This window comes from Carassius gibelio, chromosome B2 (genome assembly GCF_023724105.1).
Source record: "Carassius gibelio isolate Cgi1373 ecotype wild population from Czech Republic chromosome B2, carGib1.2-hapl.c, whole genome shotgun sequence".
NCBI classification, from domain to species: Eukaryota; Metazoa; Chordata; class Actinopteri; order Cypriniformes; family Cyprinidae; genus Carassius; species Carassius gibelio.
In genome coordinates this window covers 22,993,850-23,016,628 of record NC_068397.1, presented here as the reverse complement: position 1 = coordinate 23,016,628, position 22,779 = coordinate 22,993,850, and the positions used below count along the sequence as shown (strand labels likewise).

General features: G+C 36.5%; 3 protein-coding genes and 1 long non-coding RNA gene across 17 annotated transcripts; 2 read left to right on the top strand and 2 right to left on the bottom strand.

The window, feature by feature from the left end:
* Nucleotides 1–272: 272 nt before the first annotated feature.
* On the bottom strand, nucleotides 273–5,534 carry LOC127950529 (uncharacterized). Its single transcript, XR_008152482.1, has 4 exons — nucleotides 5,246–5,534; nucleotides 4,905–4,942; nucleotides 3,092–3,213; nucleotides 273–518 (listed from the first exon to the last, which is right to left on the bottom strand). It is a non-coding gene; the product is annotated as an uncharacterized LOC127950529 (long non-coding RNA).
* A 2,065-nt stretch (nucleotides 5,535–7,599) lies between these two features.
* c1ql4l (complement component 1, q subcomponent-like 4 like) lies at nucleotides 7,600–9,395 on the top strand. The gene is made up of 5 exons (XM_052548272.1): nucleotides 7,600–7,748; nucleotides 8,072–8,159; nucleotides 8,432–8,494; nucleotides 8,597–8,728; nucleotides 8,816–9,395. The coding sequence occupies exons 1-5, from the start codon at nucleotides 7,668–7,670 to the stop codon at nucleotides 9,091–9,093; spliced, it is 642 nt and encodes a 213-aa protein (XP_052404232.1). The 5' UTR covers nucleotides 7,600–7,667; the 3' UTR covers nucleotides 9,094–9,395.
* Nucleotides 9,396–9,978: 583 nt separating this feature from the next.
* Nucleotides 9,979–20,602, bottom strand: LOC127950889 (heterogeneous nuclear ribonucleoprotein C-like). 14 transcript variants are annotated; one of them, XM_052548266.1, is made up of 9 exons: nucleotides 20,429–20,602; nucleotides 19,469–19,595; nucleotides 19,090–19,340; nucleotides 18,942–19,014; nucleotides 18,781–18,834; nucleotides 18,531–18,703; nucleotides 18,210–18,323; nucleotides 17,258–17,391; nucleotides 9,979–10,641 (listed from the first exon to the last, which is right to left on the bottom strand). In XM_052548266.1, the coding sequence occupies exons 2-9, from the start codon at nucleotides 19,471–19,473 to the stop codon at nucleotides 10,534–10,536; spliced, it is 912 nt and encodes a 303-aa protein (XP_052404226.1). In that variant the 5' UTR covers nucleotides 19,474–19,595; nucleotides 20,429–20,602; the 3' UTR covers nucleotides 9,979–10,533. The 14 variants fall into 14 exon arrangements, with proteins under 14 accessions (XP_052404226.1, XP_052404225.1, XP_052404223.1 ...); XM_052548265.1 differs by lacking the exon at nucleotides 17,258–17,391 and adding an exon at nucleotides 10,751–10,884 and having other exon boundaries at nucleotides 20,429–20,599; XM_052548263.1 differs by lacking the exons at nucleotides 17,258–17,391; nucleotides 18,210–18,323 and adding exons at nucleotides 10,751–10,884; nucleotides 11,781–11,894 and having other exon boundaries at nucleotides 20,429–20,591.
* Nucleotides 14,756–16,233, top strand: LOC127950892 (complement C1q-like protein 4). Its single transcript, XM_052548273.1, has 3 exons — nucleotides 14,756–15,035; nucleotides 15,453–15,584; nucleotides 15,672–16,233. The coding sequence occupies exons 1-3, from the start codon at nucleotides 14,867–14,869 to the stop codon at nucleotides 15,950–15,952; spliced, it is 582 nt and encodes a 193-aa protein (XP_052404233.1). The 5' UTR covers nucleotides 14,756–14,866; the 3' UTR covers nucleotides 15,953–16,233.
* Nucleotides 20,603–22,779: the final 2,177 nt, after the last annotated feature.

The following is a 22,779-nucleotide window of genomic DNA, read 5'->3' as shown; positions in this document are numbered from 1 at the left end:
TTAATGTATTTAACTGTGAAATTACAGTTGGTGTCTATGTATTACTGTAATTTAACAGTAAGCAGCTGTAGAATTCATGTATTTAACTGTGAAATTAGTGTCTATTATTGTAATTTAGCAGCAAGCAGATGTAGAATTAATGTATTTAACTGTGAAATTAGTCTATCTATTACTGTAATTTAGCAGTAAGCAGCTGTAGAATTACTGTACATAACTGTGAATGTCTATCTATTACTGTGATTTAGCATAAATGATGGACCAAACAAAACTGATAAAAACAGTGACATAACTTTTATTTTTTAGAAGTAAAATACAATTTAATTACATGAATAAAACACTGGGCAACAGGGATTGACACTGGGTAACAGGAATGTGTGTCAAAAGAGAAAGAAGGAGACAGAGAAGAGAGAGTGAGGGAGAGAGATGTAAGAAAAGACAAAAAGGTGGGAATAGAGAGGGTCGCAGGTATCTCGCTCCTTCCCTCGCAGCTGGCACCTGCATAGTGTGGGTTCTATCCACTATATACAAAAGATAAGAAAGACAAAAAGTTTAAGTTACTCTGGTGGACTGACTCCCTGTAAGTATGGTGCTCGCATTGTAACACTAATCCTAAAATGTCTACAATTTAAGTAATTTCAACTATTAAAAAAAATGTGAATAGTACTCTCAATTAATATTAAATCAACAAACCAGGACTCTAATCACTCCTGTTACTTTTACCCAGTCCTATTATTTTTCACGTGAGTAACAGGACTGAAAGTAACATGATTAAGGTTAAAAGGTTAGTTCACCCAAAAATAAAAATTCTGTCAGTAATTACAGAGCACAAATTAAGATATTTTTGATGAAATCTGAGAGCTGGATCACTCCTCCATCGGCTTCTAAGGGTTTGAAACTTGCTGGCCCAGAAAAATGTATTAAAGACATCTTTAATATAGTCCAAGTGACTCCAGTAGCTCAATCTTAAGTTTATAAAGCGACGAGAATACTTTGTGCGTAAAAAAAAAAAAAAAAAAACTTTATTCCACAATTCATTTCCTTCTCTGTGGGCCTTGAGTTTTTTCATGTAGTAAAACAGCGTAGCGCTTCTGTGTTATACGTCACACGTAGGCTCACTATTGGCCGACGCTGGTCATGTGTGTGATGCATGTGACGTATAACACAGAAGCGCTACGCTGTTATACTACATGAATTCACCCGAGGCCCAGAGAGAAGGAAATGAATAGTGGAATAAAGTCATTATTTTTGGGGGGGTTTTGCGCACAAAAAGTATTCTCGTTGCTTGGTAAACGTAAGATTGAGCCACTGTAGTCACTTGGACTATATTAATGATGTTTTTAATACATTTTCTGGGCCAGCAAGTTTCAATCCCTTAGAAGCCTATGGAGGAGTGAGACAGCTCTCAGATTTAATCAAAAATATTTTAATTTGTGTTCCGAAGATGAGAGAAGGTCTTACGGGGTTGGAACAACATGAGGGTGAGTAATTACTGACAGAATTTTCATTTTTGGGTGAACTAACCCTTTAAGCAAAAATTGCATGCTAAATTGCATAGTAATTCAACACAGTAGCAAGTAATGTAAATTTACACTTAAAACTATTGTAAAGTACTGTAAATTTGACGTTTTTTAGACATCAAGGCATGTTAAAATCAAATAAACGTAAAAACAATTAATTTTACACATTTATTTTGCAGTCTGTCTAAACTCTACATTGAATCAGGAGACACTATAGAACACATTAAAGGGATAGTTCACCCCAAAAATCTTTGGAACACAAATTAATATATTTTAAGAAATCCGAGAGCTTTCTGTATCCTCCATGGACAGCAATTATTTTACTTTCAAGGCCCGGAAAGATTGTTAAAATAGTCCATATGTATACAGTGGTTAAACCTTAATGTTATGAAGCGACGAGAATACTTTTACTGCGCAGAAACAAAACAAAACAAAATAGAATACCGACTTTATTCAACATTTTTCCTTTCTGTGCCAGTATCCGATGCTGTTCACGTGATGTGTTCTCGATCATGCATGTGATTGCATTGGGCACAAAAAGTATTCTCGTCGCATCATAACATTGAGGTTGAACCACTGTAGTCACATGGACTATTTTAACGATGGTTTTACTACCTTTCTCGGACTTGAAAATGGTTATAACATAGTAGTCTATAGGTGGGATCAGAAAGCTCTCATATTGCTTAAAATTTTCTTAATTTGTGTAGAACAAAATTCTTGTGTTTGGAACATCGTGAGGGGATGTAATTAATGACAGATTTTTCAATTTTTGGTGAACTAACCCTTTAATAGCTTCAGTAAACTTCTTACTGCATAACTACATCTAGCTTAAAGGAACACGCCGACTTTTTGGGACTTTAGCTTATTCACCGTATCCCCCAGAGTTAGATAAGTCCATACATACCCTTCTCATCTCCTTGAGTGCCTCTGTTTGACGCACCCACCGCTAGCCTAGCTTAGCACAAAGACTGGAGGTAAACAGCTCCAGCTAGCATACTGCTCTCAATAAGTGACAAAATAACGCTAACATTTTCCTATTTACATGTTGTGATTTGTATAGTCACAGTGTGTACAAATAACAAGGTCATATGAGACACAACCATCTTCTAACTGTATACATACTGGGAACTATATTCTCAGAAGGCGAAGCACTGCTACTTCTTTGGAGTGATTTACTCCAATTCTGAGCAAACTCTCTGCTCCTCACCACAGGGCTTCTCAGGTGCTGTGAGAAAATCACTCCCCAAGTAGCAGTGCTTCGCCTTCTGAGAATATAGTTCCCAGTATGTATACGGTTAGAAGATGGTTAGAGTCACTGTGACTATACAAATCACAACATGTAAATAGGAAAATGTTGGCGTTATTTTGTCACTTATTGGGAGCAGTATGCTAGCTGGAGCCGTTTACCTTCAGTCTTTGTGCTAAGCTAGGCTAGCGGTGGGTGCCTCAGACAGACTTACGGCAAGCACGGAGATGAGAAGGGTATGTATAGACTTGTCACAAAAAGTCAGCATGTTCCTTTAACACAGATACTGTGTTTCATTAGTCCGTTCTTAAATTGGAACACAGCTTACATTAGATTGACATCCATTCGAAGTCAATGAGCTTCCTGATAAGAGTGCAGACTTGCTGGTTCATGTGACCTCTCTGCCTCTTAGATTTTGTGCCCGTCTCTGGGTTGATGCCCAAGAAGCACCTACAAACAAAAAGACAGAAGAAACCTGTTAGTTTAATTCGTGTGATGAAAAAGGTGTCAGTTCCCAGTCACCACCTTCAGTGGGTCACTGCTTTTGCAGTACAGAGTCAAATTAAAGTTAGCTCAGTTTAAACAAAGGTGTAATTCAGGTGTAAGTACTGCAATTCAGAAAAAAAATGCATGGAACTGAACTGAAAAACATTTCCATCACAAACACAGTCAAGAATAGACCTTCACCAAAGTAGAGGTGTGTGATTTACCTAGGCAAAGCATTGGCACTCAACAATTTACATAATTTACATGTTCCGTTTGCAGAGGATGGAGTAAGAGCCTGTTGCCTGTCCATCTCCCTATGGCTGTTTCTACTTGTACTCTTCCTCCTAGAATTATTACCCGTTCACAGATGATGTGATAAACATTTCATTTCTTATATCTTTTTCACAATAAAGCACCCAGTTTTCTAGTTGTTTCTGACTTTTTTAAGCTTTGTCTCTGGTCTAATCTGGTCTGGTCTCCAGCACAGACACACAAATTAAGGCCCCGTCCACACTACTGCGTTTTCGTTTAGAAACGGAGAATTAAAACGAATATCTCCGTCCACACCAGCTTTTTAGCTGCGTATAATGCTGTGTTCACACCAAACGCGAATAGAGCGTCTGGCGCGAATGATTTCAATGTTAAGTCAATGCAAAGGCGCGTTTACGCGCGTCTGGAGGTCTCGCGGCGCGAATGGGGCGTTAAGCGCGGCGCGGAAGACGCGAATTGACGCGCGAATTGACGCGCGAATAGAGCGCTTCGCGCGAAACGCGCGTTAAGCGCGAATGGTGCTTTTTGTGCATTTAGCGTTTGACGCGAATTCGCGTCTGCCGCCCGAGTTGAAAAATTTGAACTCAACAGTATGTTCCTGCAGCCTCCGGTTGTGCAGGAATACCCTTCTCCACTCGTTCAACAAGGAGTAACGACAGATGTTGTCAGTGAGCAGTCAACCGGAGCTATATGACAAAAGTTCATATTTCTATAGAGACAGGAATAAAAATGACCTATATATATATATATATATATATATATATATATATATATATATATATATATATATATATATATATAACATATTAATAGATAAATTGAATATAGGCCAAAGATAAGAAACGTTTCATTTTACCCCAAACGAATTATATTTTATCTTGAACCACTAAAGACACATCAGAGCCAGCGGCAAATGTCAGAAGATCTAGCCGAGGTAAGGCTACTCTCGGCGGATACATGATGACGGAGCTCCCGCTGATCGCATGGAGCTCATCTCCGAGATCGGTGAAACACATTTTTTAAATAGACGCTGTCATTATAAATAAACCGCATATTTGAGTTTAAAACAACTACATTCTCGCCTGAAATACTTTTAAAACTAAATTTCATGACACAATAACAGTAATATTTTGAAAATTATCCGAATAAAAATGGCGGTTGAAAATGCTGCGTGAACTCAGCTGGATGAAGCCCCCCATTCATTTTTCTGTTGACGAGAAAGACAACGGTTGCTCCGTTTCACACACACAGCAGGGAAGAAAATTATAAAGTTACTAATTTGAGATGAATTTAATCCACCTTTGCCCAAATCCACAAACACCATAATTTATCTAACGTTAGTTGATAATAACTGTCATAATACCCACATTAAGGCCACATCTTACCTTATAACTTTATTTATCGTCGGTCAATGTAGAAAATGCTGTGGTAAAAGAGAGAACGCTGTTAGAGTAACTAAGATAAGCTTTAAGTCAAGCTAAAGTTAAATGTTTGACGGTGTATCTAATCAGACATCTCACAGTTAACTTAATACGGTAACACTACAACCAACGTCTTTTCATTCAAATTTGCGCGCTTAAACGTCGATGCGAGTCTGCTCCAGCTAAGTTACAAAAACATGACAACAGAACCTACAACTAACGCTAATTTGGTTCATACTTTTAAATTACATGCACTATCATATAAAAAACATCAAATTGATAAAGTTTGACATTTAAACACTTACCGCTGTCTGAATCCACCGAATGAGACCACGTAGATCAGAGAGCTCTGATGACGCTCTGATGACGCTGCCGCAGTTGCCACTCAAAAAAGACGGCATTCACAGTAGTTTCTTGTAAAAGCCCCGCGCCTGCATTATTTTCACAGTAAAAGTCTAAATACGGTATTATATTGTGAATTATCACAGTTAAAGCCTGTGAAGTGGTAATAATGTAATTAACTGTGAAATATTACAGTTATATCTTGTGAAATCCTGGAAAAATTTTACAGTGTGACCTTTAGGGAAACAACAGAAAGTTTGTGTACGGGACAATCAAAAAATGAAGCATGAATGAAACATTATGAAGAAGGAAATGTTATGAGATGGAAAGGAAAGGGATCTTAAGGCACACAGGAAGAAATTCTCTGCCATATTAAGTGTTACACAGCTCAGATCTTGGCTAAAAATACGAGATAGACGTGCGGAGAGGGTAGGGTGGGTGGTGGTGTCTTATTTGCTGCACTTGGCTCATCCTTGGTGCTAGAATGTGGCACTAGGGTCGCTCCAGGACGACATGGAGAGGCAAGGCTGGTGCATCTCCTTGGGTTTAACAGATGTCAGTTTGCTTTTTGGGCAATTAGTTCTGGCTTGCACTTCTGTCTGATCCAGAATGGAGCATATGACACCTGCCTGACCGTATTCATGCTCGGCGTGTTTATCAGCACTGCGATTTTTTTTTTACGGCCTACATGACTAAACTCTGTGAGGGCACTGCAGTACATGTATGCGCAATATTATATGTGTGCGCGTGTTAAAGCTCAAGATTACTTTACAAATTGATATACGAGAGGGAGTTATTAATAAAAATCATGTAACATGATCTTACATGTTCTCTTACATGTTCTCCGTTCAGGCCTCTTTATTTAGTGGCCTGTGGAGTTAATGCCTATTTAGTCGTCAGCTGGTGGTTAATGATGAGGCAAAGCAGAGCATTTGAGAGAGAGATGATGTGATGAAAAGGGGTTTGTACATAAAAGGAGAGTGCTTGGATGTCACTGCATATCCGGTGTTGACTGTGCAAAGCATCACCCATTTAGCATAATGCTTCTTTAAATGGTGATGCAACCTATTTCTGATGATATGCAATGAGAAAAAATTTAAAACGAGAATTTTACCTATCATAAACTGGTTTGATATTTACACATATACACTATGGATATTTACTATTGGAGAAATGGGAACACAAAAATATATTTGCTAGCTTCCATTCACCACTATATAAGTTTTCCCCACACTATGACATCTTTCATTCCTAGATGCAAAAGGGTCAATTATATACAATGCTAAACATTCTCAACGTTTTACATGAAAGTGGCTTTGGATAATAAATATATGCTAAACAATAAGCAAACAATGCAAAAATTAAAATGGAGAGATCACCGTGATAACATCTTAGATCTCATTTGTGATCCTGGACCACAAAACCAGTCTTAAGTTGCTGGGGTATATTTGTAGCAATAGCCAAAAACAAAAAAACAAAACAAAAACATTGTATAGGTCAAAATTATCGATTTTTCTTTTATGCCAAAAATCATTAGGATATTAAGTAGAGATCACGTTCCAAGAAGATATTTTGTAAATTTCCTACCATAAATATATCAAAACTTAATTTTTGATTAGTAATATGCATTGCCAAGAATTTATTTGGATAAATTCAAAGTCGATTTTTTGTTTTTTGCACCCTCAGATTCCAGATTTTCAAATAGGACTATCTCGGCCGAATGTTGTTCGATCCAAAAACACCATACATCAATGGAAAGCTTAAAAATTCAATCTCAATTTCGAAAAATGGACACTTAAGATTGGTTTTGTGGTCCACAGTCACATCAACTGTAACTGATACTAAACTAATCCATATTCATATTTTTCATTATGGCACCATCTAGTGGTAAGAATAATGTGATCACAGGCCTACAAATAAAATGCTGGAATAAAGCTCTTTTTCAGCTTGTCATTATACTTTCGAGTATATCACATTGTAGCTCTCTTGTCAATTATTACTTGGTTTTGGAAAACCTGATTAATTAATTTAATTTCTTTTTTTTTAAGTGACAGTCTGATTTATGTAAGTTACTACATGGCGCATGTCTATTGTTATTGTTATTATTCAATATACTATAAACATTACAGACATTTTAGTTGTTGCAAATGTTTACGTGATACGTTTACGTTTATGCTGAAAATGTTCTTTCAGTGCACTCAATTCTACATCTGACTTGTCCTAACTGATTACTAAAATAAACAAATTACAACATCAGTCTTAAGTACAAATGTTCAATAACTGATGCAACATTAAAGTTTCAAAGCATTTTGACAACGTTTTAAATTCGAAGCTAAATTGCGGAATTATCACAGGAGTAATCTGTGTACCTGAAAAATAACGACGATGGCGGTGTTACAAATGCTACTTCTGCTCTGTGCTGGAAGTTCACTTGCAGAAGATTTATTTTCACCAAATGTGAACATTCACGAGTTCACCCTTACATCTAATCTGAAGGCAAATAGTAGGCATATTTTGGCGTGCTGTCCTGGGGGAGGGGTCTGGGCCCGGAGCATAGCCCGAACCCAAATAACTCCCCCTATCCCTAATTTGGGATAAATAGATTAGAAGTGAGGAGTTGGGGTGGAGGAGGGTTGCCGAAAAACTGTCGTGGGACAGGAGGTAGGAAGACTGGATATATATACGCTTGCGTGCTATTTAAGATTATTAGCTAAACGAGATGCACCTGTGCCAAATTGGATGATTATCTGATCGTGCTTCTCCCGAACTTTGTTAATAAAACCACATTTATTGCTGAGCTCGAGAAACTGAAAACCATGGATGAAAGGATAAAAAAATTAGAAGAAACACTGTCCAAAGTATCGAGTGAGAATGAAGGTAAGGCCAAATGCGAACAGTAGTTTCATCTTTTTATAAAACATCATTCTGAAAAAAAAAAAAAACTTTCAAGACATTATATCTTACATTTTATTTATTTAGTTTGCTACCCATTTAACTTATTCTTATTACATTTTTTCCACTCTTCTATTATAAAATAAAGGAGACCGATAACTGTACCCATGAAGCAGTTTTGACCGTTATATTTGTTCATTTTTTATGATGAAAAAAAATATTAGTAACATGATCATATCAATGTATTTTCCGAACAGCTTTGAAAACTACAGTCCATGATTTACAAAATAAGCTTGAGTCTTTCCAAAAAGAGAATGAAGGCAAGTAAAAGGCATACTTTGTTCCCATATACATTTAAATGTTTTAAATTACATATTTCATTTTATTATACATTTCATACCAGTCTGTTCACTTATTCACAGTCAAAAAGGTTGCCTTTTCTGTTGGACTTCTGGAATCTGGAACAGGACACACTGGGCCAACTAACTCTCAAAAAACTCTAGTCTACAAAAAAGTCTTTAGCAATATTGGCGGTGCTTATGACTCAAATACTGGTAAGTTCATATCAAATATCATGGCAAATGCAGAATCCTGTTCACATATGATGTTATCTGTGACTACTTCATACATGTGCATTGCAGGTATTTTCACAGCACCAATCAAAGGAGCCTATTACTTCAGATTTTATGGTCATTGTCATGGTGGAACAACAATGGCAGTCAGTCTCTTGAAGAACGGTGCAACCCAGTGCTCTCTGCATGCTTGGAAGCCTACCTCCAATGGAAATGCCAGCAATGGTGTGGTTCTCACACTGGAGATTGGGGATCAAATTTCTACAAATCTTTGGGCAAACACCTGGATTTATGATGACCCAGCAAGTTACACCAGTTTTGGTGGTTTTCTGATTTTCCCCTTGTGAATGTTTGAATCTTGTACCTCATATCCAGTGCAGGATGCAATGTGAAACAATTATTGTAATGGAACTTAATTGTTCCTGTATAAGTAAACTGCATTCTAGTAAAGAAGAGGCATAAGTATGAGGAGATCATTGGTCTTTAGTTAGCCTACAAAAAAAAAAAAAAAAAAAATAAAATAAAATACTAGAAAAATAAAAGGTGTTAAAATGCTTTTTGGCATTTAGGTTTTGAGAGTAGCACTTTCCATATTTCTAATCTATCAATTGCTGAACATTAAAATGTAAATTAAAAGCAAATATGTCAAAATTTATGCTTCACTTTTTTTTATTCTGACCACATGTGGTCAGACACCAGCAAAGAAGAGTTCATAATAAACTGAAAATCGAAAATTTAAAAGCTCAGTGTGCAGTAAAACTATACTTCACGTCAAATTCATGTTATTATTGGTGATAAGAATGAAAAAAATAAAAAGCAAATATATTTACCGTATTTTTCGGACTATAAGTCGCACCTGAGTATAAGTCGCATCAGTCAAAAAATACGTCATGAAGAGAAAGAAAAAAAAACATAAGTCGCACCGGACTATAAGCCACATTTATTTAGAACCAAGAGAAACATTACCGTCTAAAGCCGCGAGAGGGCGCTCTATGTCTTCAGTTTAAACTACAGGAACAATGAGCAACATAGAGCGCAATCTCGCCGCTGTAGACGGTAATGTTTTATGTTAGTTCATTTCTCTTGGTTCATGTCAAATTAATTTTGATAAATAAGTCGCACCTGACTATAAGTCGCAGGACCAGCCAAACTATGAAAAAAAAGCGTGACTTATAGTCCGGAAAATTGTCAAGCCTGCAAGAGTGTTATGTTCAAAAACTAAAAAACAAAAATTGAATTAATATTTTATTGACATTTTCATGTAGAATTATTCTGAGACAGGGTAATATAAAAAAGACAGGTAAATACAAACATAGAGGTTTCCTGGAAGCTTCTCGGCTCTCTGTAATAGAGGAGCCACTCAAGTTTCCCCCTTTTAAAAGAAATTTTATCTTTGATCACAGAAAAAAAATCCAATAAAACACAGGACAAACAGAGATCAGGCAAGTTTCACTCTGAGAATACATAATGGACATATTCTGCTAGAGAAATATGAAAACCTCTCAGGTTCGAGTCATAATGACACAAATTAACTGGAGAATGTAATGGTTTGTTGTTTGAAACCAGATGTTTGTCTTCATCAAGGTTGAGGGACACTTCAAAAGCCTGAACAGATGTCACGCTAACATTAAAAATAAACTGATGTAACTGTAGTGTCAGTTATTATAAGAGTGCAGGCATCTACATCAAAACAGACAAATCTTTCAAAGACTGGCTTCAACCTTTCAAAAGAACTGAAAGGGCTGAATTTTGAGTGCGTGTCTTGTACCCTCGGGGTATAAAACAAGCTAGGAGTCGTCACCATTAATGCTGTCACCATCATCTTCCCCTTCTTCATGCTCCCCCTCTTCCTCCTCTCCCTCTTCTTCTTCATTCTCTCCTCCCTGGCTTTTAACCTGAGAAAGACAAAAGGCTTGTTAGTGTATCTGTGCAGTATCCAGTACCAATTACAACACAACCTCCATTTTACACATGGATTTTATTTGTATTTTGTTTTACGCATACCTCTTCCTCCTCTTCCAACAAATCTCTCTCCTCCTCAGAATCATTTATCTCTTGCTCTTCCCTCTCTCGGTCTTTCTTGCTGGAATGCTGAAGGGAGGAAGCCTCACCCACTTCTGCCTTCACACTTTTCCCCTCTGAGGGAAAAAACATGCATAAATAATAAATAAAACCATTAGTAATCACAATTTTTTAAATCTAATTAGGTGTCGATTAATTATCTGATAATAAAAATAGCCCCAAAAGATTATTTGAAGCTATTTTTTATTTTAAAAATTACTAAATATTTAGTAGACATTACAAATGGTAGCTTTAGAAAGAAATATTTTATTTGATTCAACATAAAATGTATTACGTTTAGGCTACGACGGCCTAACATAAACTATGGAACATAAAAGAAGACACTATAGAAAACATCTGGGATTTTTTCGTTCAGAAAATGCGAGTCATTGGTCATCAAAACGGATTTGTTACCACCAGACTTCAAAATACCTTTACGAGTCATCCATTCATTCAAACTGCTGACTCATTCAGGAATTCAGTAAATGACTCACTTTATGAATGTGCTTTGAATCATTGGTTCAGCTGATTTGTTCAAAACACGGATTCATTCAGAATCACTGCTGTGTTGCTCAAAGAAACACAACAGTTCTTCTGTGGTTTTATAGCTAATATTTTTTTGGCAAAACTGAGCAAAAACAGACAATACTGTGTTTAAAATGTGACAATATTAACTTCTTATTTACTGAACTCTTCAAAATCACATTTGGGATAAATGTCGATTGTTATGAGCATTTTTGCCCAAATATCTTGAATTATAGGGCATAGCTGTATTGATAGAGCTGTTGCCTTACCCAGTCCCTTTCTATAGTCCGATCATATTTGTCAGCAGTAAACTGTATGAAATGTAAGATGATTTACTAATTACGTTAACATGTTAAACTTTATAATAATTTCTGGAATAATGATTGTCTGGGCCCATTTTAACATTGTCAGGTGATCCTTCTTTGTGGGAAATCATGCAGAATGTTACCAGATTTCTTGTTGTGGTCTTTCTCCATCCTGTCCATACTCTCCAGCAGATAGTCAACCTTGTGTTTGATTTGAGCAAGCTCTCTCTTAATAGTTTGAAGGTCATCAGCTTTCACTGAAAAACAACAACAACAACTGAATGCATGTACAAACTGACAACCCAACCAAGGTCAAAAATGTAAAAATGACAAAGGAATGTTAATAATTACAATGCAAACAAAATACACTCAATGTTTATTTTTTAATGCATTTGTCAATGACAAATTAACACGAACCCATACAGTGAGTGAGAATAAGAATAATTAAATAAAGAGGCACTGACAGGTTCGAGAAGACATCCGTTGGCTGCTCTTGGATGAATTGGAAAAGCTGGACTTGGCGCGGCGGCTGGTTCCCCCACTCACACTGACCCGCGGACGCTTGGAAGGGATCACAGCCCGTGAGAGAGGAGGTGGTGGTGGTGGAGCGGGCACACGGGAAGGGTATGAATACATTCTGCACAACACAAGCAGACTGAAGAGTGAGCACACATTTATAAATCCACACTGGTGCAGTGTTTGTGCAGATCTTACCGGTCATAGTAATCTCTCTGGAAATCATAATCAAGCTCAAAGGAAGAACTACTGCTAGAAAAATGTAAGAAAATGATTAGAGATTTTGGCAACAAAACAAGGACTAATTTGAATAAAACAATAAAAAGAGTTGAAAACCCATAAGGAGAAACTTTTCCTTACCTGTACATATCTCCGGCCGATCGCTTCGTTGTATTTGACCTGTGAGGTTTGGGCTCTCCTGCCAAATTTATATCTGATGGAAAGAATGTGATTGCTCAGTTAAAAGGGAAAATATAAGATAGCCTTAGATTATTTTGAATGTCCTCACCAAGCACTTGTCCAACAAACATCCGGCCGTCCTCTCCTGCTACAGCCGCTCGTGCGTTCCTCTCGTTGGCGTACTGGACGAAGGCGTAGCCCTTGTGCACAGAGCAGCCAACAATCTTGCCGTATTTGCTAAAAATGGCTTCAACATCTGCCTTGGTAACCAGCATAGTGTTCAAGTTCCCGATGAAGACTCTTGAATTCAGGGACCTTGGGTCTGTCTTATTTGTGACATTACCGGGCATCAGACTAGTGCTGGAATAAGAAGGAAAAAACATTAGTATATTTCCAAAGGGAAAGCAATACTATTCCTTAATCATTGTATTTCAGAAATCACACACAATATTTGACATGGAAAGAAAGTGTTGATGACTGTGACTCACTCCATGGTGTCGGTGAAGGGCAGTTGTCCGTTTGTCTATGTGAGCAGACAGAAATGTAGATTGTTCTCAGCCAAAACGACAATACCAGCACTCGTGTTAATGTGCTGATGTGCCAACTGACTAAAAACTGAGATAACAAAAACACACAATATTAAAATTGGAAATGGTTAGTTTGGTTTTAATCAATGCACTTCTGTTTTCAAATAGATGTGCACCAACAACTCACTGGATGCTACAAACTCTGCTTGAAATATACAGCTGATTTCCATTCGTAGGATACAGTACATTCTATCAATGGAGTTCTAAAGCAGAATTTTAAATTATATACAAATTTAAATCTCAGATATCTTAAAGTGAAATGCTTACAAAAGCCCAAAACATATAATTAAAGGCTATTTTTAGTATACAGAGTGATCTTGTACGGTGTGTTAATAAAAAAAAAGGAAAGTAAATGAAAAATGTAAGATGTAAACAACTAATTCTTGGAAAACATTTGGCTTTGTTGTTCAAAAAACTGATACAACACACTCCAGCTATGATACAATTACGGTAAATCTTTAACTTTGACCTAAAAAATCCCAGCAGGACCAGAGATCATAAATTGATTTGATATTTACACATATACACTATGGGTATTTACTATTGGAGAAATGGGAACACAAAAATATATTTGTTAGCTTCCATTCACCACTAGGCTATATAAGTTTACCCCACACTATGACATCTTTCATTCCTAGATGCAAAAGGGTCAATTATATACAATGCTAAACATTCTCAACGTTTTACATGAAAATTGCTTTGGATAATAAATATATGCTGAACAATAAGCAAACCATGCAAAAATTTAAATGGAGAGATCACCGTGATAACATTTTAGATCTCATTTGTGACCCTGGACCACAAAACCAGTCTTAAGCTGCTGGGGTATATTTGTAGCAATAGCCAAAAAAAATAAAAAATAAAAATAAAAAATTGCATGGGTCAAAATTATCGATTTTTCTTTTATGCCAAAAATCATTAGGAGATTAAGTAGAAATCATGTTCCAAGAAGATATTTTGTAAATTTCCTACCATAAATATATCAAAACTTAATTTTTGATTAGTAATATGCATTGCTAAGAATTTATTTGGACAAATTCAATGGCGATTTTCTCAGGGGGGGTTTTAGTTTTAGTTTTTTGCACCCTCAGATTCCAGATTTTCAAATAGGACTATCTCGGCCGAATATTGTCCGAACCAAATACAACATACGTCAATGCAAAGCTTAAAAATTCAGCTTTCAGATGATGTTTAAAACTCAATTTCGAAAAATGGACACTTAAAGACTGGTTTTGTGGTCCACAGTCACATTTTTGACCAACTAGGTAACTGGTACTAAACTAATCCATATTCATATTTTTCATTATGGCACCATGATGAATAATGTGATCACAGGCCTACAAATAAATTGCTGGAATAAAGCTCTTTTTCAGCTTGTCATTATACTCTCGTCATCACATTTATGTAAGTTACTACATGGCGCATGTCTATTATTATTTTTATTATTCAATATACTGTAAAACATTACAGATATTTTAGTTGTGCCAAGTGTTTACGTGATACGTTTACGTTTATGCTGAAAATGTTCTTTCAGTGCACTCAATTCTACATCTGACTTTGTCCTAATTGATTATTAAAATAAACAAATTACAACATCAGCCTTAAGTACAAATGTTCAATAACTGATGCAACATTAAAGTTTCAAAGCATTTTCACAGCGTTTTAAATTCGAAGCTAAATTGTGGAATTATCACAGGAGTAATCTGTGTACCTGAAAAATAACGACGATGGCAGTGTTACAAATGCTACTTCTGCTCTGTGCTGGAAGTTCACTTGCAGAAGATTTATTTTCACCAAATGTGGACATTATTGCTGAGCTCGAGAAACTGAAAACCATGGATGAAAGGATAAAAAAATTAGAAGAAACACTGTCCAAAGTATTGAGTGAGAATGAAGGTAAGGTGGAAGACGAACAGTAGTTGGATCTTTTTATAACACGTCATTATGAAAAAAAAACTTTCAAGACATTATATCTTACATATTTTTTATTTATTTAGTTTGCTACCCATTTAACTTATATTCTTGTTTCATTTTTTCCGCTTTTCTATTATAAAATAAAGACCTATAACTGTACCGGAAAAGCTGTTTTGACTGTTACATTTGTTCATTTTTTATGATGAAAAACATGATAATATCAATGTATTTTCCGAACAGCTTTGAAAACCAGTCAATGATTTACAAAATAAGCTTGAGTCTTTCCAAAAAGAGAATGAAGGCAAAAGGCATACTTTGTTCCCATGTACATTTAAATGTTTTAAATTACACATTTCATTTTATTATACATTTCATACCAGTCTGTTCACTTATTCACAGTCAAAAAGGTTGCCTTTTCTGTTGGACTTCTGGAATCTGGAACAGGACACACTCTGTCAACTGACTCTCAAAAAACTCTGGTCTACAAAAAAGTCTTTAGCAATATTGGCGGTGCTTATGACTCAAATACTGGTAAGTTCATATCAAATATCATGGCAAATGCAGAATCCTGTTCACATATGATGTTATCTGTGACTACTTCATACATGTGCATTGCAGGTATTTTCACAGCACCAATCAAAGGAGTCTATTACTTCAGATTTTATGGTCATTGTCAAGGTGGAAAAACAATGGCAGTCAGTCTCTTGAAGAACGGTGCAACCCAGTGCTCTCTGCATGCTTGGATTAAGCCTACCTCCAATGGAAATGCCAGCAATGGTGTGGTTCTCACACTGGAGATTGGGGATCAAATTTCTACACATCTTTGGGAAAACACCTGGATTTATGATGACCCAGCAAGTTACACCAGTTTTGGTGGTTTTCTGATTTTCCCCTTGTGAATGTTTGAATCTTGTACCTCATATCCAGTGCAGGATGCAATGTGAAACAATTATTGTAATGGAACTTAATTGTTCCTGTATAAGTAAACTGCATTCTAGTAAATAAGAGGCATAAGTATGAGGAGATCATTGGTTTTTAGTTAGCCTACAAAAAAAAAAAACCTATAAGAATAAAAGGTGTTAAATGCTTTTTGCCATTTAGGTTTTGAGAGTAGCACTTTCCTTATTTCTAATCTATCAATTCCTGAACATTTAAATAAATAAAAGCAAATATGTCAATATTTATGCTTCACTTTTTTTTTATTCTTACCCCATGTGGTCAGACACCAGCAAAGAAGCGTTCATAATAAATTGAAAATCTAACATTTAAAAGCTCAGTGTGCAGTAAAACTATACTTCACGTCAAATTCATGTTATTATTGGTGATAAAAAAAGAAAAATTTTAATATATATATATATATATATATATATATAAATCACCTACATTGTAAAATCCTGCATGAGTGTTATGTTCAAAAACTAAAAAACAAAAATTGAATTAATATTTTATTGACATTTTCATGTAGAATTATTCTGAGACAGGGTAATATAAAAAAGACAGGTAAATACAAACATAGATGTTTCCTGGAAGCTTCTCGGCTCTCTGTAATAGAGGAGCCACTCAAGTTTCCCCCTTTTAAAAGAAATTTTATCTTTGATCACAGAAAAAAAATCCAATAAAACACAGGACAAACAGAGATCAGGCAAGTTTCACTCTGAGAATACATAATGGACATATTCTGCTAGAGAAATATGAAAACCTCTCAGGTTCGAGTCATAATGACACAAATTAACTGGAGAATGTAATGGTTTGTTGTTTGAAACCAGATGTTTGTCTTCATCAAGGTTGAGGGACACTTCAAAAGCCTGAACAGATGTCACGCTAACATTAAAAATAAACTGATGTAACTGTAGTGTCAGTTATTATAAGAGTGCAGGCATCTACATCAAAACAGACAAATCTTTCAAAGACTGGCTTCAACCTTTCAAAAGAACTGAAAGGGCTGAATTTTGAGTGCGTGTCTTGTACCCTCGGGGTATAAAACAAGCTAGGAGTCGTCACCATTAATGCTGTCACCATCATCTTCCCCTTCTTCATGCTCCCCCTCTTCCTCCTCTCCCTCTTCTTCTTCATTCTCTCCTCCCTGGCTTTTAACCTGAGAAAGACAAAAAGCTTGTTAGTGTATCTTTGCAGTATCCAGTACCAATTACAACACAACCTCCATTTTACACATGGATTTTATTTGTATTTTGTTTTACGCATACCTCTTCCTCCTCTTCCAACAAATCTCTCTCCTCCTCAGAATCATTTATCTCTTGCTCTTCCCTCTCTCGGTCTTTCTTGCTGGAATGCTGAAGGGAGGAAGCCTCACCCACTTCTGCCTTCACACTTTTCCCCTCTGAGGGAAAAAACATGCATAAATAATAAATAAAACCATTAGTAATCACAATTTTTTAAATCTAATTAGGTGTCGATTAATTATCTGATAATAAAAATACCCCCAAAAGATTATTTGAAGCTATTTTTTATTTTAAAATTACTAAATATTTAGTAGACATTACAAATGGTAGCTTTAGAAAGAAATATTTTATTTGATTCAACATAAAATGTATTACGTTTAGGCTACGACGGCCTAACATAAACTATGGAACATAAAAGAAGACACTATAGAAAACATCTGGGATTTTTTCGTTCAGAAAATGCGAGTCATTGGTAATCAAAACGGATTTGTTACCACCAGACTTAAAAATACCTTTACGAGTCATCCATTCATTCAAACTGCTGACTCATTCAGGAATTCAGTAAATGACTCACTTTATGAATGTGCTTTGAATCATTGGTTCAGCTGATTTGTTCAAAACACGGATTCATTACTGAACTCTTCAAAATCACATTTGGGATAAATGTCGATTGTTATGAGCATTTTTGCCCAAATATCTTGAATTATAGGGCATAGCTGTATTGATAGAGCTGTTGCCTTACCCAGTCCCTTTCTATAGTCTGATCATATTTGTCAGCAGTAAACTGTATGAAATGTAAGATGATGTACAGGCCTGTGTCTGGGGCATTAAGTGTTAAAATACTGTTGTTGTTTTTTTAATAACTAATTACATTAACATGTTAAACTTTATAATAATTTCTGGAATAATGATTGTCTGGGCCCATTTTAACATTGTCAGGTGACCCTTCTTTGTGGGAAATCATGCAGAATGTTACCAGATTTCTTGTTGTGGTCTTTCTCCATCCTGTCCATACTCTCCAGCAGATAGTCAACCTTGTGTTTGATTTGAGCAAGCTCTCTCTTAATAGTTTGAAGGTCATCAGCTTTCACTGAAAAACAACAACAACAACTGAATGCATGTACAAACTGACAACCCAACCAAGGTCAAAAATGTAAAAATGACAAAGGAATGCTAATAATTACAATGCAAACAAAATACACTCAATGTTTATTTTTTAATGCATTTGTCAATGACAAATTAACACGAACCCATACAGTGAGTGAGAATAATAATGATAAAAAAAGGAGGCACTGACAGGCTCGAGAAGACATCCGTTGGCTGCTCTTGGATGAATTGGAAAAGCTGGACTTGGCACGGCGGCTGGTTCCCCCACTCACACTGACCCGCGGACGCTTGGAAGGGATCACAGCCCGTGAGAGAGGAGGTGGTGGTGGTGGAGCGGGCACACGGGAAGGGTATGAATACATTCTGCACAACACAAGCAGACTGAAGAGTGAGCACACATTTATAAATCCACACTAGTGTAGTGTTTGTGCAGATCTTACCTGTCATAGTAATCTCTCTGGAAATCATAATCAAGCTCAAAGGAAGAACTACTGCTAGAAAAATGTAAGAAAATGATTTGAGATTTTGGAAACAAAACAATGGCTAATTTAAATAAAACAATAAAAAGGGTGAAAACCCATAAGGAGAAACTTTTCCTTACCTGTACATATCTCCGGCCGATCGCTTCGTTGTATTTGACCTGTGAGGTTTGGGCTCTCCTGCCAAATTTATATCTGATGGAAAGAATGTGATTGCTCAGTTAAAAGGGAAAATATAAGATAGCCTTAGATTATTTTGAATGTCCTCACCAAGCACTTGTCCAACAAACATTCGGCCGTCCTCTCCTGCTACAGCCGCTCGTGCGTTCCTCTCGTTGGCGTACTGGACGAAGGCGTAGCCCTTGTGCACAGAGCAGCCAACAATCTTGCCGTATTTGCTAAAAATGGCTTCAACATCTGCCTTGGTAACCAGCATAGTGTTCAAGTTCCCGATGAAGACTCTTGAATTCAGGGACCTTGGGTCTGTCTTATTTGTGACATTACCGGGCATCAGACTAGTGCTGGAATAAGAAGGAAAAAACATTAGTATATTTCCAAAGGGAAAGCAATACTATTCCTTAATCTTTGTATTTCAGAAATCACACACAATATTTGACATGGAAAGAAAGTGTTGATGACTGTGACTCACTCCATGGTGTCGGTGAAGGGCAGTTGTCCGTTTGTCTATGTGAGCAGACAGAAATGTAGATTGTTCTCAGCCAAAACGACAATACCAGCACTCGTGTTAATGTGCTGATGTGCCAACTGACTAAAAACTGAGATTACAAAAACACACAATATTAAAATTGGAAATGGTTAGTTTGGTTTTAGTCAATGCACTTCTGTTTTCAAATAGATGTGCACCAACAACTCACTGGATGTTACAAACTCTGCTTGAAATATACAGCTGATTTCCATTCGTAGGATACAGTAAATTCTATCAATGGAGTTCTAAAGCAGAATTTAAAATTATATACAAGTTTAAATCTCAGATATCTTAAAGTGAAATGCTTACAAAAGCCCAAAACATATACTTAAAGGCTATTATTAGTATACCGAGTGATCTTTTTACTGTGTGTTAATAAAAAAAAGGAAAGTAAATGAAAAATGTAAGATGTAAACAACGAATTCTTGGAAAACATTTGGCTTTATTGTTCAAAAAACTGATACAACACACTCTTGCTATGATACAATTACGGTAAATCTTTAACTTTGACCTAACAAAAAATCCCAGAGGGACCAGAGAGCCTCTGTACTCTTTGGGTTTCTGGTCGCGATACTCTTTGGGTTTCTGGTCGCGATATCACAAGGAACAAATAGAATGAAGATGTTTGTATTTAACCCGCAACAACGTGGTTTGGTTTCTTTTCATAGAAATCACTGAATCGCTGCAATCACTCTTGACTCAACAAAAAATAAATACACGTGCAGAGATCCGTGTAATGTGAAAATCCTCGTAGCAGACAAAGAGGACAGACCGCACTGCACAGAGCGCTGCTCGGCCTAGACACTCAGAGGGCGGCGGTATAACGGATCCTTCCGTAAATGCACGGGGAGAAAAAAACAATGGTCATTGCTGGAAAAAAATACTAATACAAACACTACTCACCGATTATTTCAAATGCGTTATTTGGGGAGCATCAATATTCTAACACTGAATGCGAAGTGGTACAAGTAGTCAATCTGCGACGACATAAAAGCTGGCCACAGCCACACATTTTTTCAAGTTAAAAGTCATTAGTTTATATTTGTAATAAGCCCATCTCGGGCAAACCACATAACGTTGACATATATTGTGCTCTTGCAAAAAATATTAATGTTGTATTAATGTTTTAACGAGTGATTTTAAGCCGCCGTTGTGCCAACTGGTAAGTGAGTAAAGGCTTGTATTTTGAAAGAATCACGACCTTTCGTGTCACACATACTCAAAGTGGATCAATTACATTCAAATTTGTGATCATGGGTACTGTTTATGTTTCGTTTTTTTTATTTTATTTTATATTTTTGGGTATGTAGCCTACTATGACTGTCAAAGGTATTATAACTATATATATATTTCTATCGTATGGACAATAATTTGTTGCCAGAGGAGGATGGGCTTACTGGGCTCCCCGTTTTTCTAAACATTCTTCTCTCTAATACCCGAATATCCTATACTGGCTTTTATATAGGTTTTGGCTTGGTCACTGAAATAACTTAATTGACTTTGAAGTCTCTTAAAGTATTTCTTGTAAAGCTGAATGATTACAAGTATCCCAGAGTGCAGTCTGGACGATGGGGCGGGGCGACACGTTGGGGCGGAGCGACACGTGTCGCCCCGCCCACCTCAGCGGTTATTGGTTTATGATTAAGATGAGCTTATTGGTGTACAGATGAGTGACGATTTTACAGCTTATTGGTATAGAGAATTATGACGCTATTAGCAGGATTGGAATGCGGAAGTAGACACTAAGATGAATAAACATAATTTTAATATAAATTAAAAAGTGAATATACATGTTGTGTTTTTGCATTTATTGTTGCATTTCCACAACATCCCGTATAAATACAAAGAGTTTTGGATTACGACGAACAGAATAAAAATAAATGGTCTACTCCCTCAATGGCTGTAGTGTAGACGCTACCTCGGCATTACTCGCTGGTTTGAAAATGACACGGCAATATAATGCGAAGTATGGTTACGTAGTCATGGAGTACCTTGATTTATATATTCAAATAATATATACATACATATATATGTGTGTGTGTGTGTATATATATATATATATATATATATATATATATATATTAGTGCTGTCAAAATTAGCGCGTTAACGCATTCGATTAATTTGAAATATTTAACGCGTTAAAAAAAAATAACGCAATTAACGCGGTTGCAGTTTTTTTATTTCCAGTTGTGGCCTATGTGTGTTAAACGTGCAAAGAAATATGGATAAGACCAAGGAAGGACTTTTAGACGGAAAGTTTCAGTATAAAACTCTGCCGGATTACTCTTCAATCTGCCACAAGAAACAGCAACATTAAAATCATGAACTCAAATGTCATTGCTTAAAAAAAAACAAAACAAAAAAAACAATGACTGTAACAGTGCGTAAATCAGACCTTTCTGTAACGCTAACGTTAATAAGCTTAAACGAAAATAAGGAAATAATTGTGTAGCGGAGTATTTTTTGTACACAGTGCCGCGAACTGTCAATCACTCCTGTGCGCGTGCATCACTTGCAGCTGCAGCAACTTGCGCTCTCTCTCTTCATCAAGCTTTAAAACAAAAAGGGGACAAAACGATCATATTGTCTTTGTGCATAGGCTATAGATTAATTAGATAAATGAATATCTAAATTTGTGCCTTGCCGTCTACGGGATTTTTTTAGAACTTAGAAAAAAGATGCTGCAGCCAATGAACAGCCAGCGGGGGCTGCAGGACGACTCAACCTCCGCAGACAGTTTTTAATGTTTATCAGACAATAAATACTCAAGATTTTGCTTTAGTATAACTCACAACGAGTTTCACACACCTTCTCCGGCCACGTTGAGTTGTTGACACTTAACAGTCGGAAAAGCGACACATGCGCTATTCACTTGTATAACTTAAGGGTGAATGGGTAATGTAGTTTCTGCTCTGGGTGGGATGAATTAGGAAGCTTGCATTGTGAAGGGCGCTCTGAAAATCGGCAGTGCAGGTAAAAGATTAAAACCTCTATTAAAACAGATGTCCAAATGAGCGTACCGGTACGCTACAAGCACGTTCTGGGCGCACGGAGAGGTGGCGGTACGCTCAAGAGCTATATTTGGAAGTGGCGGTACTGAGTGCATACCAGCCCACTTAAAGCACTGGCAATGACTATACTTTGGAATTTTTTTGCAGTCCACTTAGAATTCAACATAACAGAAATCATTTTTGTTTTTTATTGGCATTGATTGTTTTGAAATTCAAATGGTACTTACATGCCTGTGTTTTTA

Excerpts from the sequence above, each read along its gene's own strand:
- c1ql4l (XM_052548272.1), top strand. The coding sequence starts at position 7,668 with ATGGCGGTGTTACAAATGCTACTTCTGCTCTGTGCTGGAAGTTCACTT. Across the intron at positions 7,749-8,071 it reads TTTCACCAAATGTGAACATT|ATTGCTGAGCTCGAGAAACT; the intron begins CACGAGTTCACC and ends AAAACCACATTT. Across the intron at positions 8,729-8,815 it reads TGCTTATGACTCAAATACTG|GTATTTTCACAGCACCAATC; the intron begins GTAAGTTCATAT and ends TGTGCATTGCAG.
- LOC127950889 (XM_052548266.1), bottom strand. Across the intron at positions 19,015-19,089 it reads GTTTGTTGGACAAGTGCTTG|ATATAAATTTGGCAGGAGAG; the intron begins GTGAGGACATTC and ends TCTTTCCATCAG. Across the intron at positions 10,642-17,257 it reads TGTTGGAAGAGGAGGAAGAG|GTTAAAAGCCAGGGAGGAGA; the intron begins GTATGCGTAAAA and ends TGTCTTTCTCAG.
- LOC127950892 (XM_052548273.1), top strand. The coding sequence starts at position 14,867 with ATGGCAGTGTTACAAATGCTACTTCTGCTCTGTGCTGGAAGTTCACTT. Across the intron at positions 15,036-15,452 it reads AGTATTGAGTGAGAATGAAG|TCAAAAAGGTTGCCTTTTCT; the intron begins GTAAGGTGGAAG and ends ACTTATTCACAG. Across the intron at positions 15,585-15,671 it reads TGCTTATGACTCAAATACTG|GTATTTTCACAGCACCAATC; the intron begins GTAAGTTCATAT and ends TGTGCATTGCAG.